The sequence below is a fragment of the Lactuca saligna genome, chromosome 3 (assembly GCF_052625555.1).
Source record: "Lactuca saligna cultivar CGN05327 chromosome 3, ASM5262555v1, whole genome shotgun sequence".
Lineage (NCBI taxonomy): Eukaryota > Viridiplantae > Streptophyta > Magnoliopsida > Asterales > Asteraceae > Lactuca > Lactuca saligna.
In genome coordinates, this window is record NC_136419.1 from 188,149,208 (window position 1) to 188,166,124 (window position 16,917).

Genomic DNA, 16,917 nt, shown 5'->3' on the forward strand with positions numbered 1-16,917 from the left:
CGAGATGGTGCCTCTTCTAGTGGGACCAAAGTTGATCCCGCTAAGCCCTGCCCTAACCCAAAGGAGGCAGAGTGCCACCACTGCCACAAGATAGGACATTGGAAAAGAAGCTGCCCAGAGTACCTGCAAGCCATCAAGGAAGGAAAGATCAAGCCATCTTTCGTAGGTATATACACAATTAAATATAACGATTCATCTCATGATATTTCTTGGGTTCTTGATACCGGTTGTGGTTACCACATTTGTTCTAATGTGCAGGGACTAAGAAGAAATAGAGACGTGGAGCATGGAAGAATAAATCTAATAATGAGGAATAGAAGATCGTCGTCTGTGACCAAGATTGGAGTGTATTCTTTAGTGCTTAGGAATGGTTTATCTTTAGATTTAAAAAATTATTGCTATTCGCCAGAAATGGATAGAAACATCATTTCATTTCATGGTTTGTTTAGACAAGGTTTTAGATTTTCTTTTAATAATGAGAATTGTTCTATTTTGGCTTATCTGAATGGTGTTTTTTATTTTGAAGCAATACCGTGTAATGGAATTTATGAAACTGTTATGATTGTTGATAACCTAGGAAATGTGTTTTATACGTGGATTCTTCCAATAGTATGGATAAGGCATCCTTGTGGCATTGTCGTCTTGGACATGTCAACAAGAAACGCATAGCCCAACTCCAAAAGGATGGAGTGTTGGAGTCATTCGGCCTTAGGGAAGATGACACATGCGAGTCTTGTTTACTTGGAAAGATGACTAAGTCACCATTCGCTGGAACGTGCGAAAGGGGTGAGGGTCTGTTGGACCTCATACATACCAATGTGTGCGGATCGTTTAGATCTACCACGAAGGATGGAAACCGCTTCTATGTGACTTTTACCGATGATTATAGTAGATATGGGTATATCTACTTAATCAAGCAAAAGTCAGAAACTTTTGAAAAGTTCAAAGAGTTCAAGAATGAAGTGGAGAATCAATTGGGTAGGAAAATCAAGATGCTTCAACCCGATCAAGGAGGAGAGTACCTAAGTCTTGAATTCCACGATTATCTCAAGGAGTGTGGAATAGTTTCACAATTGACGCCACCTAGGACACCGCAATTGAATGGTGTGGCAGAAAGGCGTAATCGAACCTTGTTGGACATGGTTCGCTCTATGATGAATCGTGCTTCACTATCTATCTCTTTTTGGGGGTATGCCTTAGAGACTGCCGCCCATATCCTTAACCGAGTCCCTACTAAGAAGGTTTCCAAAACACCTCACGAGATGTGGATGGGGAAAGCTCCTTCGTTAGCACATATCAAGGTTTGGGGTTGCGAGGCTTTCGTAAGACGAGATACTCACGACAAGCTCGAACCTCGTAGTGAGCGATGTATTTTCATCGGCTACCCGCAGAAATCCTTTGGATATCTCTTCAATAGACCGAAGGACAATGTTGTCTTTGTTGCGAGGAGAGGAGTTTTCCGAGAGCGAGAACTCATAGGCCAAGGAGACAGTGGGAGGCAAATCGAGCTTGAAGAGATTCAAGAATCGATAGATGAAGGAACCTCTACCGCTAGCGCTCAACCCGAGGAGGAAACTCCGGTTGAACCAATTGACATATCATTACCTCTTAGACGTTCTGAAAGAGTTAGAGTTCAACCGCAGTTGTATGGTTTTCATATTACTACCGAAGGGGACACATATATTAGTGATAGTACACTAATAAACCTTGATGAACCTAATAGCTATAAGGAAGCCATGGTAGTCCCTGAGTCTGAAAAATGGAAAGAGGAAATGGATAGCGAGATCCAATCCATGTATGATAACCAAGTTTGGAATTTGGTTGATAATGTACCCGGACGTAAGACCGTTGGGTGCAAATGGATCTTCAAGAAGAAGACCGACGTGGATGGAAAAGTACACACGTATAAGGCGCGATTGGTTGTGAAGGGCTTTACTCAAACTCCCGGAGTTGACTATGATGAGACCTTCTCACCAGTTGCGAAGATAAAGTCTATTAGAGTGATGCTAGCAATTGCCGCATTTCATGATTATGAGATTTGGCAAATGGATGTCAAGACCGCTTTCCTTAACGGAAAGTTGGTTGAGGATGTTTACATGGCTCAGTCAGAGGGGTTTGCAGATCTGAAGCATCCGAATAGAGTGTGTAAGCTTGAGAAGTCCATTTATGGACTTAAGCAAGCGTCCCGCAGATGGAATCTTTGCTTCGATGAGAAAGTCAAAGAGTTTGGATTTGTACGAAGCGAAGATGAATCGTGTGTATATGTCAAAGCCAGTGGGAGTGTAGTAAGCTTCCTCGTTCTATATGTCGATGACATATTATTCATAGGAAACGACGTCCCGACTCTGCAGGAGGTTAAGTCCTGGCTCGGGAAGTGCTTCGCTATGAAGGACCTCGGAGAGGCTTCCTATATTTTGGGAATAAGGATAGTAAGAGAAAGGAGTAAGAGACTAATAGGACTTAGTCAGAACACTTACTTAGAGAATGTACTAAAACGTTTTAGTATGGAAAACTCGAAGAAGGGAGAATTACCTATACAAAGTAATCCCAAGTTGAGTAAGACTCAAAGTCTGAGTACCGAAGCTGGGATAGCTGAAATGAGCCGAGTTCCATACGCTTCCGCAGTTGGCTCAATCATGTACGCTATGACTTGTACTCTCCCTGATGTAGCCTTTGCTTTGAGCATGGTTAGTAGATATCAAGGGAACCCTGGCAGAGCCCATTGGATTACGGTGAAGAATATCCTTAGGTACCTTCGGAGGACGAAGGAATGGTTCTTAGTCCTCGGAGGGAGTGATGACTTGAAGGTGCGAGGGTATAGTGACGCCAACTTTCAAACTGACAGGGACAAATACCGTTCGCAGTCAGGCTGGGTCTTTACCCTGAATGGAGGAGCAGTGACTTGGAAAAGTTCCAAGCAGGAAATCGTAGCTTATTCAACGTGTGAATCAGAGTACATTGCAGCGAGCGAAGCGTCAAAGGAGGCAATATGGATGAAGAACTTCATTGGTGATCTTGGAGTTGTACCTGCCATAAAGGAGCCCATGGAGATTTTCTGTGATAATGAAGGAGCGGTTGCCTTGACCAAGGAACCGATAGATCATGGTAGATCACGACATATCAACAGAAAATATCACTTTATTAGACATCGTGTAGAAGAAGGACAACTCGTAGTGAAGAGGATATCATCAGAAGATAACCCAGCAGATCCGCTTACGAAGGGACTGAATAGGGTTAAGCACTTGCAGCATGCTAGGAGTATTGGGCTGAGGGATGATATTAGCATAGATTAGATAGTATTAGAAACGTGTAATAGATAAATGTAATTAACATTTGGTGATTAAATAAAGGAGTTTTATTTATAAGTAATGTTACTGTCTTATGTTAATTGTTTAACTATTGTTTCACTTTGCATGTTTTGACTTCCAGAATAATTGAGTTTATTAAGAATAATCGAATTATTCAAATTGTCCACAATCGTTCATATGTCGGGAGTAGATATGAATGAAGATTGTCATGAATAGGTGTGTAGAGTGTCTAAATGGTATTAGACATAGCAAAAGATTGTTGCAACGTTCATGAGTGCTTATGAACTAGTTTTGAGCATTGGAACAAACCCGCGCTTGCTGGAATCACCTTATGGAATGTGATAAAAAGGGTGATCGCAAGACGATAACATCATATAGTCTTAAAACCTAGATATATGGTTTGTTATTTGTTAATTGATTGTACATTGATAATGCGAAAACGCATTGGTATCTCGATGTTATAAAACGCATTGTTGTGTATAGTTGATTAATGAATAAGTAAATGCATATAAGTCGAAGTTTATCTGTAACTTTTATCCTAAGAAGGAAAAAGCGATATCTCGGCCGCTTGATGATTTGATTTGACTTATGTGTCGGGCCCGGTCAGAACTGAATTGATGTGTTCAATTAAGTTCTATGTCAAATAAATCGGAGATCGAGAAACCAAATGCTAGACTAATCATTCTATAGAATAGTCAGCATGATATCTAACAGAGGACTGTACGATCCCTTATCAAAAGGACAAGATTGATTAGATCAGATTTTGACAGCGTCTTTGAGAGCTACGATTGCAAATTGGATTGTACTTGTGCATATAGTTACTAGACTTATCCAAGTGGGAGACTGTTGGAATAGTGTCTAAGGCTGCAACTATATTAGGCAAGTATTTGACCCGATTGTGCATGGTCCTTTTGGGTTGCCTTCACCATAGCAACTTGACAGGATGATTTATTATGAGAGAATATATATTATTAATATATTATGAGAATAATATAAGAAATAATAATATTGTTATTTGATTAATATAAGTCATAGATTAATTAGTATTAATTTGGTGACTTAAAGAGATTAATTAAATAAGAGGGTATAAACTATGAATTGTTTGATAGTTACACTTTGGGCTATGAATCCTTAAGAGATAGGGTATGGGCGATTTCTAGGGCTACGATAAGCCTCAAATCATCCAAGGATTATCTAAGGAAAGGATTAGGATTGCTTAGAGTCTAAGTTATCCAATTAGGGTTTAAGGGTGAAACCCTAGGAGCCTTACAAGTATAAATAGACCCCTTGGGATAGGGAAATCGGCATCTCTTCTACAGCAAGGAAAACTTGGCCGATTTCCTCCTCTCTCCTCTCTCTCAAATCATTCTCTTTGCTAGTTGGTGTTTGTAAGTCATTAGAGGGGTGACAATTGTGACTCTAAAGCTCCAAGAACAAGAAGATCAAACAAGTGCTTCAAGGTAAGCTTCTAACTCTGGTTTTGTATTGTTCTTATACCTAATTAGCCATTAGAAGTCTTGGATTCAGTGCATGTTTAATTAGAGAAACTTAGATCCAAACATTAGGGTTTGTATGTGCACATAGGAATGTTCATATGTCTAAAACCCATCAATAAATGCTAGTCGAGAGGTCCGGATAGACTGAAGGCCGGTGGGCATACCAGTCAGGCTGAAGGCCCTGGAGGGCGGTCCAGACATGCTGAAGGTTCTGAGAGTGGTCTAGATTGGCTAAAGGCTTGGTAAGGCGGTCCAGTCATGTTGAAGACTTCGCATGTGTCAATAGATATGTATGAAGAGATGGAATGAGCATGTTGTGATATGATAGCATCAGAAGGTCTGGCCCCGGATTTTGATCATGATTAGTGGAAGGTAGTGCATGGACTTGAGAGTACTGGCGAGCAAATTTAGAGCATGTTTGGTGCATGGGATAGCGGTTATACTATAAGGGAATGGTGTAGCGTTGGGCGAGCACCATGGCACTTGTTGTAGTGACAAGGCGGCCAAGTAGATTTCCTTGGATAAGGAAAGGGAAAGGTATGTAGCTCTGAGAGGGAGTGTAAGTTCATGGAAGCGAAAGCAGTAGCGCAGAGGTATGATTGAGGTGTTCGAATCATGGTTATTGAGCAGAGTGTTTGCGGCAGTGTTATGGAATCACATACGGGTTGGATGTCTGCGTAGATCACGGAAGGAGTTCCGCGGGTGTAGAGCCAAAGAGGCTCTGAAGGGATGCAAGGATGGAGCCTTAGATTCCCAGTTTGGTGTGAACAAGGAATTATGCTTGTAGCGGTAATTCATCCTGGGGGGGGATGTTTGGAGGTGTCATCAGTGTGTCGGGTTTTCCCAAGCCGAGAATGCTAGAGCTAGTTCAACATGTGTATGTGATGACAGAGAAGAACTCATGGGAGTTGCTCTAAAGCTGAAGGAAGTGTTGTCATGTCAGCATGGAAGGGATAGAGTTGGACTCAGTAAAGGATCAAGTTAAGTCTTAGTAGTGAATTCGGTGAAGGATATGTCTGACGAGGAAAATGATAGCAGTGCGGTACTGGGTCGGGATCCCGGTGGTTCAAGGTTATATATAGCTCGTAAGAGTCAAGTGATTATTGTGATCTGGAACGAGTAAAGTACCATGAAGTGGTACTCGGTTGATAAGTGTGGTTATCAGAGGATGAAACCGGTGGCCGGCTTGAGGCGGTGGTCAGGACACTGCAGGGGAAGAGTTGGGTTTCGGGTTTCGATGGTAGTGTTTTGAGGAACCTGGTTTGGTTAATGCTAGGTTGTGCATTGCAAGAATAGTTATTGGAATTGTGTGTTGCAGCAGGCTTCGGGGATGAAGCCTAATTTAAGTGGGGGAGAATTGTAACATCCCGGAAATTCAGAAGTAAAGTTGAATAGCTAAAAGTGTAAATAAGAAGGTCGACTTAGCGAGCCTATGGATAGACTCGGCGAGTCGAGTCACGTTTCAGGTCACGTGATAAGTGACTAACTCGGCGAGTCACATGGGTAGACTCGGCGAGTTGGTGTTGTATGGAGAAAACCCTAATCCCGGGGGTTGAGCCCTATATAAAGAACATAATACCCCCTCCCCAGCCTCTTTACCTTCCCTTTGAGTTCCAGAGGCCTAAATTCGTGTGAGCTTTCCTTTGTGAGTAATTAGAGCCTTGGAGGAAATCTTGGAAGGGAATTAAAGAGCAAGAAGATTTGGAACAAGGGGCTTTGCAGAGATTTGGTTCATTCTCCAGTGGAAGCTAGCATTGGAGGTAAGAGATCTGCTCTTGAGCTTTTGTGCATCTAGATCTATCAATTGTGGGGTTTTTGGAGCATAAATGAGGTTCATCTCGAGTTTGGTGTAAGATCTGAGGTTGCTACCTCAAATCTAGGATTGTAGTGGTCCAGGAAGCCATAAAGTTCATGCCCAAGAGTTGTTAGTGAAGCCTTCTTGTCCCAAACCCTATCCCAAGAGTGTTCTATTCTTAGATCTCTTTGGATTCACGTAAAGTTTGCAACTTTACGTGAGGAATAGCTTGTGGAAGGGTAGATCTATGAATTGGAGCCCCTGCATGGCTTGGAAAGCCACTCAAAGGATTAAGAGCTAGTGGTACTCAGCGAGTTGCATGAAGATAGGCAGAAACTCAGCGAGTTTGAAGAACAACTCGACAAGTTGGAAGAACAACTCAGCGAGTTGGTTGAAGATAGCCTTGGACTCGGTGAGTCTGTTCGTGAGGTCCTAACCTTTCCTGGTTGAGCTGTGAATCGGTGAGTTTGAGCGGGAAGTGACTCAGAGTTCGTAGGACTCGGCGAGTCTTGGGGCGACTCGGCGAGTTGGATCGTGATATGGGAGTTTTCAGAGTTGAGGGACTCGACGAGTCAGCGGGCTGACTCGGCGAGTAGTGTCAGTCAGGAAGTTTGACTTTGACTGAGGAGTTTGACTTTGACCAAGAGTTGACCAGTTGTCTTCCAAGGGTAATTTGGTAGTTTTTGGTATTTATTGAGTTCGGTATTTTGGTATTGTCAGTGGTGGAGTTCGTGTCAGAGGTTGGAGCAACGTGATCTTATCTTTTCAGTCAGCAGTTGCAAGGTGAGTTATCCTCACTATATCGACAGGGTCTAAGGCACCAATGTCGGCCCTTTATTGGATTGTAATCTAGGTATCGTTGTTATGTTGTTGCTTTGCTATGTTTGCATCATGGTAGTTAGGATGGTATATGTTAGAGACCTGGTTAAGGTCGATATCTTGGTATATAGGATGATGTGATGCTAGTGACCGGTTAGGTCAGTATCCTGTTTGGAGTATGTTATGTTATTTGATCTGCTAGATCGGTTTGATTGGATGTGAATTGTTATATGATTGTATGTTTATGTGCACATGGTTATCGGACTGGAGTTGGGTTGAGGCGGGTCCTGCTTTGCACTGTAGGCCAACACACCCAGGGCGGACCGGTTATCCCGAAGGCCAGCGAGCGGTCCGGATAGGCTATAGGCCCCACGAGGGCGGACCAGACGTGCCGAGGCTCGGAGAGTGGACCAGGCCGACTGAAGGCCCGGTGCGGGCGGACTAGTCATACTGTAGACTTAGAGAGTGGACCATGTAGGTTGAAGGCCCGGTGTGGGCGGACCAACCACACTGCAGACTCGATGGATATCGATAGACTTAGAGGGTGGATCAGGTGGACTGAAGGCCCGGTAGGGCGGACCAGTCACACAGTAGACCCGAAGTGCATAGATATTCTGTTCGGTTATGTTATGTTATGTGTGGTATATGTGGTTGGTATTTTGGGGGTATCTCACTAAGCTTTCGGGGGCTTACAGTTGTGGTTTATATTTTTCAAGTACTTCAGGAAACTGTGGCAAGGCGAAGGCGTGATCGTACCACTCCTCATGTTTATGTTTTACGATATGGTTCTGGGAAGACTCTGATAATCATTGTATTGAAAACCTTTTTGTAATGACTTAATGAAAGTGGGTTGTTTTTGAAATATTTAAATTGGCTTGAATTTTTAGAGTGTTACAAGAACATTTGTTCACCAAGGAATGTGGAAACAAATGAACTAACATATGAACAGTACCGCTGGATAAAAGAAGTTCACGAAGAGGCATTTGCAATATTAAATTTCATCATGAACCATAACATGAGGCTCTCAATTTTCACCAAGTTTACTCCTCTTAGGCTGCTTTGTGTTGCTGACACTCGCTTTGCCTCCATTATTGTGATGCTTAAGAGATTGAAACTTATCAAAAAGGGTCTTCAAGCTATGGTCATAAGCGAAGAATAGTGTTCTTATAGATTAGATGACACTGAGAAAGCAAACGCTGTGAAAGAGTATATTTTGAATGATGATTGGTGGGATAAAGTAACATATATTCTTAGTTTCACTGGACCTATATATGAGATTATTAGAGCTTGTGATACTGACAAGCCATGTTTACACTTGGTCTATGAGATGTGGGATTCTAAGATTGAGAAAGTGAAGATTGAGATCTACAAGAAAGAAAAACGTCCGACATCTCAAATAAGTTGTTTTTACAATGTTGTGCATCGTATTTTAATGGCTCGATAGGCGAAGAATAACACTCCCCTACATTGTTTAGCTCACTCTTTACATCCAATGTATAAGATTTTAAATTATACACTTGATTTGTATTATATATTTATGTTTTAACTTTTGGATGTTTGTAGATATTATAGTGATGCATGGTTAATGGAGGATTCTACAAGATGCGCTCCACATAGGGATGAAGATGGGATAAGGGAGACGTGGGGCCAATAAGAGCTTCTTCTAATGCTCATTTCTTTTGAATTTGGGCATCTATCGATTTTCAAAGAAAAAAGTGAAGGAAACACCTTTTCTGGTAGATGTAACGTTTTTGGGCAGTTGGAAACAGAGAGATGCTGGAGAGAGGTGAGGTGTTGGAGTCTCCCATTGAAACTGATTCCAGTTTCCCAAATTCCAGTTTCCCAAATTCCTTTTTTCCTTTATGGAAACAGAAGCAAGAGATGAAGGAAGAAGATGTGACAATTGATTACAGTTTTTCACATCATTATATAGTCCGCGATATAATATTAAGTTATCTAGTGTAGGGGTGTTCAAAACCGGATATCCGAAAATTTGGATATCCGAATTTCGGATATCCCAAAATTCAGATAGTGTATTATTGGTATCCAAATCCGTATCCGAAATTTCAGATATCCAAATTCGGATATCAATATCGGATATCCAAATTTTTTGGCTTTTTTGTTATTATCAAATATCGATTAACTTAAAATAACCTATTTTAAAATATATTAAGTTGTTAATTGTCTATAAGATGCAACTCAACCCAACAGTTACAAACCACTTGCAATTCAAAACAAAAAAGACGTTGAGCCATCATGTATTAAATGTTAAAACATTTGTAACCACAATCAAGACTCATTGTCCGGATAGACCTAAAAAGATAAAAACATTTCGCTCTTAATGTCCTAATAAATAAGACATAACCACCTTAAAAAAAAACTATAATTTCAGTTTTAGTTGCAAGTCATCATATGTATCGATTTTGAAAGTAATCCTATAAGCTCCTTTATATTTGTTTTATGTGGAAAAAGAAAAGACACCTCCATTTGTCATGAAGATTATGTTCATCTGTTTCAAGTTATTAATATTATTAGTTAACAGATTCGTACTTAACATTTTGCCTTTTCAAAATGTTCATAACCATCTTATAACAAAAATATAAATCATACATTCCATATTAAAAGTAAACCTATTTATTATATAAAAGCATTTAGTTTACCTTGTGAATAATAAATAAAATATGATAAAAATAATAAAAAATAAATTTTTGGATATCGGATATCCGAAATATTCAAAATTTTAGAAAACGAGTATTTGTATCCGAAAGTGATAGCAGTACAAAGAGGTGCAACATGTGCAGAGAATTGCTAATGCTATCCTGTCACTTGGATACGTAACAATGTAAGTATTTGTATGACTTTTCGTACAAACATCTCCAAAACACTTCTGATTAGAGCATTTTAAAACTATTTCTACTGTCAAAGCAGTACTAATTTTCTCACAAGCAAAGCCACAAACACCTTGTGTGCAAACTTATCAACCACTTTCCATAGTCTTCAAAGTCCCTCTGTTTGAACCAGCAGTTGGCAACTCACAGACAGGTCGAGGTGGAGATGGAGGCAGAGGCTAGTTTCTATGTTTTATCATAAGCCCACTGTTAAAAGATCCATGTTAATAATAATTTTATAACAGGAATGATACTGAGTAAATTGGCACATAGTAGTAGAGAGCTTACCCTTTGCAATTTTTCCCCCATTGTTTCTGTTGTTCGATCATTACAGATTGTCCAAAAAGATCAAGCTGATAAATTTATAATCCATCTCCAAGATTTGATCCCACATAAATTACAAACTCCTACATCTCCAAATTTATGAAAAACATACAAAATTCAGAAAGTCTATAAAGAGAAGTTGTTCATTCGGAAATGACTACCGGATACATTATGACAAATTAATTATACGAGTACAATTCAGCAATTATTCACCAAATAACAAAAGAAAAAATAATTGAAAAATGAATCATAAACAATAAAACACATATCATGGTCCCTCCAAAGAAGTACACTAAATAGAAATACCAAATATGCTCTGAAAGGAAAAAACATGGAGCTAATAAATATATGGCAGTGAAAGATAAATAGCATTTCTGTTCACGATAATTCACAAATATAGAATCATATTTAGCCGTGTTAATATCGATCTACTTAATGAAAATTACATCAACATAATCTTAATGGGTTTAATTAGTATTAAAGCGGGTCAGAAGTCATGCATAAGACTACATTAAATTAGGCGGTATATTATCAAAATGACTCATGATTTGAAAGTATTTAACTTGTTTGTTTGTACTACATTAAGTTATTATTATTCTTATCCTTGTGATTTCTTCTACAACTTTAAAAGACAATGATAACTTTAGTCTTCACAACCAATCCTAGTCCACCATACACCAACTTAATTCCTTTTGCAATCCATTGTGGTACTCTCACGTTTTACAGCCCTAATCATATTAAATCAGTAAACATACCATGTTAACAAACGAATATCTAGATGTAAATAGAACTTTTATCGAAATACATCCTTGGATATCTAAAATGTTGGTTGAATGGCAGTAATTTAATTTATACGTTATGGAAGTAAAAGAAGTCAAAAGGCATAGATAATGGCGCACCTTCACAAAAACATATAGTCATCCTCGTGGAGGCGTGGGATTAGAGAGACGACGGGCCAATAGGAGCCTCCTATACTAGTCTTTTTTTTCAAATTTGGGCATTCAATAATTCCCAAACTCAAAAGTGAAGACAACTTTTCAGGTAGATCCATCATCTTTGGGCACTTGACAATGCTGAGATGTTGGAGGGAGGCGAGGTGTTCGAGTCCCGTTGAAACTGATTCCAGTTTCTCAAATGTTTCTATGCAAAGAGAAGTAAGAGATGAAGGAAAAAGACCGGACAACCGACTAAAATCAGTCACATCTTCATATGGTCCGCCATATAGATGTAGGTAACCAAGTGAGGTTGGAAAACTCTGTGGGCCCCACTCTGACATGGGCTTCTTCAACCCTCCTATGGTAAGGTAACACAGTTTTGGAGGCCAAAGCCCACCAGGAAAGGAAGCATCCAGACTTGTACAGTTTGTTATTTTCAAATTTGTTAACGAGGCAAGATTCGGCAACTCATGGTCAGGAAATGGAAATGACTCTAGACTTGGACACTCTTCTATTACGAATGCTATCAGTTGGATGAAGTACTTCAATTCATTCATCGATTTAAGTTTCCTGCAGTTCCGGATGAAAACTGAGTTGAGCTTCTGCCCTCCTCCTGTTGAGAAAGACACAGATGTAATTGAATCACAGGTCAAAATAAACAATGACTGAAGACTATCTGGACAGCTGCAATGCTGTAAGCTGTCACAATCAGATACCCACAACCACCTAAGAGATGTTAGGTTGCTCCCACAATTATCCTCCTCTTTCTCTCCTAAACTCACCAAATTTGAACAATTACGTACCTCCAACCTCCTTAAATTCGCAAGAAGCTTACCTGCCTCTGCTTCAGATTCCCACAAGTATTTTATTTCACTACACAATTCTATTGTTACTTTTTTAACTTCCCCAAGATACTTCATAACACCTCCCCACACATCAAGAGTAAGACCTGAAATATCATGTAATATCAACTTGGTGACTGATGAAGCGACATGAACCAGGCTTGTCAACACACCATGACCACATCCTTTTACTGTCATAACTCTGAGTAAAGGTAGTTTTTCAAGTGAGACTTCAACCAGATTAGGACAAAATAGAATAATAAGCTCTTTAAGGCATGGAAACACTGCTGCATCTACAACCCCATTGTTATTGGTTGACCATACCTCCCATGTTGGCATACTATCAAAAGTCAGAATTTCAAGGGAAGGGAATGCAACACCTGTTCCAAGCAACTCCCAACCTACAACTTTCACCTTACTCATCTTCCCAATATACAACTCCTTAAGTGATGGTAGCTGCCCAAGTCTTGGTAGAGATGTACATTCTTCACACCCATATATCGACACATGAGTTAACCCAACAAACGAAGGATCCCCAACCCAATTTGGAAACTCTGTACCCGCATATAACACAATTTTAAGCTTCTTCAAACTATCAGTTTGAGGCTTCAGCTCAGTAAGGACCTCCTTATCATGTGTCTCCTTTCGAAAAACGTTCAACCCATAACCCCAATCCAACTCTAACTCGGTAAACCTCTTTTGTGATAAGTGTGAGCCGCGTGCCTCCGTTTCATTTTGTACATTGCCCAACCCCCAAATGGAAATTTTCCCATGGAGATTTTGCAAGTTTTTAAGCTCGGTTATTGCAAATCCGTTTTCACCTCCAATTATGATCTTAGAGAGAGTTTGTAGGCCTTTCAGCTCACCAATCCCTAAGGGCATCTTCTTCAAACCTGGAGTATCCCTAATGTCCAAATGCCTCAAATTTTTAAGCTTTAAGAAGCTGTTGGGCAACTTAGTTAAACATCTACAGCCAAAAAGGATCAATGTCTGGAGATTATAAAGATTGCAGACGTTTTCTGGTAAAATCTCGATATCAGTTTGAGATAAATTCAGATACCGCAAGTGCTTTAGACTGCCAATGAATTTGGGTACCTCGCTTATGCCAAGATGACTCAAACTTAGGACCCTTAACAATGGTAACTCCTGAAGTAAGTTATCCAGGACCTTATTTGATAAGTAGAATGTTTCCCTCTTTCTTATCGCCCCAACAGATAAGGCTAATAATGTTCTCAAACTTTTAGCTCCTTTTAGTGGCTCGAACCTTCCGGAAACCATGTATTCCTCACGAACAAATGACAGATGACGGTACTTTTCGAATGATTCATTCCTATATTCTTTCTCCATCCCAATGTCTACCCTTGAAAAAAACTCTCCAGCAACAGATGTGGCCAACTCACTCATGAGATCATGCATCACAAACAACGATTTGTCATTTGGTGCAGCTTGAAAAAATGACCTTGACCACAACGCATTAAAATACTCGAGACCCAAGCGTTCCATTGTCTTGTTTGTCGTTGATTGCAAAAAACCTTCTGCCATCCACAACAGAATCAACTTCTCCTTGTCAAACTCAAAGTCCTTGGGGAACAAGGAGCAGTATGCAAACAACTGCTTCAAACATGGAGAGAGATCATGGTAGCTTAATTTGAGAGCCGGAACAATCCCATCTCCCTTTTCTAGACTCCATATCTCACTATTCAGCACTTCTTTCCAGTCTTCCTCATCTATTTTTGTCCTTAATAACCTTCCAAGTGCTTTCAAAGCCAACGGCAACCCATTACATTTTCTGACAATACCTTCACCATGTGGTTTAAGTAGCGGATGTGAATCAAAGTTTTTTTCTCCCAATGCATGCTGACAAAATAAGGATAAAGCACTTTCATCAGATAGAATAGGCAAATGATAAGGTTCATTGTTACCAAGTTGGGTTAACAACGACATCTTCCTGGTTGTCATGATAACTTTACTTCCGGGTGCCCCTGCAAGAAATGGCCCTGCTAGGATTTCCCAATCCGTATAGCTTTCACTCCACACATCATCTAAAACAAGCAGAAATCGCTTATTTGAGATCTTCTCTCTTAAAGCTACTTGCAGCAGATTTAAATCCTTAAATTCTTGGCTTCCCCCACCTATTGATTGAAAAATAATATTGCTTATATTGAAAATATCAAACGCATCAGAAACACAGACCCACGCCATGAGTTCAAAACGATCCTTCCCTTGCATTTCATCATACAAAAGTCTAGCGAGAGTGGTCTTACCTACCCCACCCATACCAACTATGGGCACGATGCTAAAGTTTCTATCACATGGTTCATATAGCTTGTGGATCAAAGCATCCTTTTCATCTTTGCGTCCAATAATACTAGATGCATCTACCAGAGAGGTCTCTAACCTTCTATTTCTATGTTTTGGGCTTTCACCTATCACACTCAAACCAAGCTTATATTTTTCCTCAAACAGTTCTTCTAACTTGGTGATAATATTTTCAAACCTGTCGTGCATCCTAACACTTTCGGGTGAGATAGTAAACATACTTGGTAAGAGCTTTCTTAACTTGCTCGGGGTTTCAGATTCCTCTGAGAATTCACGATGCATAGCTTCAGTTTCCAATTCGTCAAGTAGGTCGTCTATGTCGTAAGCCAAATGTTGGAGACTATTCAGCCATTCTTTAACAGCTTCCTGACGTATTTCCTTCTCAGAAGCATCATTAAGCAGATCTTTGATCTTGATTAACGACATCTTTAATTTCTCCATGTCGTCGTCATCGATTTTCTTGAAACGAGCAAACTGCTTGAAGGTATCAGAGGCCAGCTTGTCACAAAACAAAGAGTACAAGGCAGAAATGATTCCAGCCATTGCTTGTGGTGAAGGCGTAGGTATGAATGATCGGGATGAAGATGAATTAAGTGTGACTGTGGATTGAAAAGAACGATTCAAGCCTTAGTTCAGTTAGTTGTCCATTGTTTTGGTCAACGTCTTTTTACCACTGCTTTACTTTTGTATTATAAATATAAAGTGATATTTCCACTAGTAATTTTAAATTTTTAATTCATCCACTTAACAAATATGTAATCATTTTATATATAAAGTGATATTTCCACTTGTGAATTAAAATTTTTAATTCATCCACTTAACAAATATGTAATCATTTTAAATATAAAGTGATATTTCCACTTGTGATTTTCAATTCTTAATTCATCCACTTAACAAATATGTAATCAAATGACTCAACAAATTTTCACATCTCTGTTCCTATAACTGATGTCTACTTGGACCTGAGCCCATTTATTTTTAACTGCTGTCATACACATGTCATATAATACAAAATTTCTGTAGTGAGATATATTTTCTAGGTGGCCCACAAAGATTAGCATTATGCCATTATACAGAACTTGTGCTGTGTATGCTAGAAAACACGTTTAAAATGTACAAAACTGTTGTTAACACTACAGGAAAGTGATAGCAGTACAAAGAGGTGCAACATGTGCAGAGAATTGCTAATGCTATCATGTCACATGGATAAGTAACAATGTAAGTATTGGTATCGACTCTTCGTACAAACATCTCCAAAACACTTCTGATTAGAGCATTTTAAAACTATTTCTACCATCAGAGCAGTACTAATTTTCACACAAGCAAAACCACAAACACCTTGCGTGCAAACTTATCAACCATTTTCCATACTCTTCAAAGTCACGTGTTTGAGACAGCAGTTGGCATTTGGCAACTCACAAACAGGTCGAGGTGGAGATGGAGGCGGAGGCTAGTGTCTATGTTTATCATAAGCCCACTGTTAAAAGATCCATGTTAAGGATAATTCTATAACAGGAAGGATACCGAGTAAATTGGCACATAGTAGTAGAGCTTACCCTTGGTTTCTTCTTCTGTTTTTCTTCATCTGTTTTTTTTTTACCTTCATTTCTTCTTGTATCAATGCAAATGCTTCATCAATTATTTCTTCTTCTGTTTTTATGATATTATCAGAATTGAGAAACAATTTAAGTGACACAGTATTGAATGAAATGATATAACCATAGATGGAAATGTTTTAAGTAAAATTAAGAAGAAATTGATGTATCTGTTTTGTTTGAAAATGAAAAATTACGTTCATTCTTGTATCAATGCGAACTCATTCATCAATTATAGCTCCTAATGCCATTGGTATGAATTTAACTTTAGAATTATGAAAACTACTCGCACTATCAATACTTACACCAATCATTTACGAACAAGTTAAAAAGTAAATTACTAAAATCGTTCCTATGGTTTTGTCAAAATTTGGTCCCTAACTTTTTCTTTGCACTCGGACCATCCCTATGGTTTGATTTCGTTGTGTTTTTCGTCCCTATGGTTTGGTCAAAATTGCACGTTTGGTCCTTAATTTTATGTATGTAAGGGACAAAACACGCAACAAAATCAAACCATAGGGACGATCCGAGTGCAAAAGAAAAGTTAGGAACCAAACGTGAAATTCTAACCAAACCATAGGGACGATTTTAGTAAT

The 16,917-nt window shown here is 39.4% G+C and overlaps 1 protein-coding gene across 1 annotated transcript; it reads right to left on the reverse strand.

Annotated features, from left to right (window-relative positions):
- Positions 1-10,109: 10,109 nt before the first annotated feature.
- LOC145037636 (putative disease resistance RPP13-like protein 1) lies at positions 10,110-15,378 on the reverse strand. The gene is made up of 3 exons (XM_078986336.1): positions 11,530-15,378; positions 10,595-10,713; positions 10,110-10,513 (listed from the first exon to the last, which is right to left on the reverse strand). Exon 1 carries the CDS (start codon positions 15,267-15,269, stop codon positions 11,532-11,534), a length of 3,738 nt encoding a protein of 1,245 aa, XP_078842462.1. The 5' UTR covers positions 15,270-15,378; the 3' UTR covers positions 10,110-10,513; positions 10,595-10,713; positions 11,530-11,531.
- Positions 15,379-16,917: the final 1,539 nt, after the last annotated feature.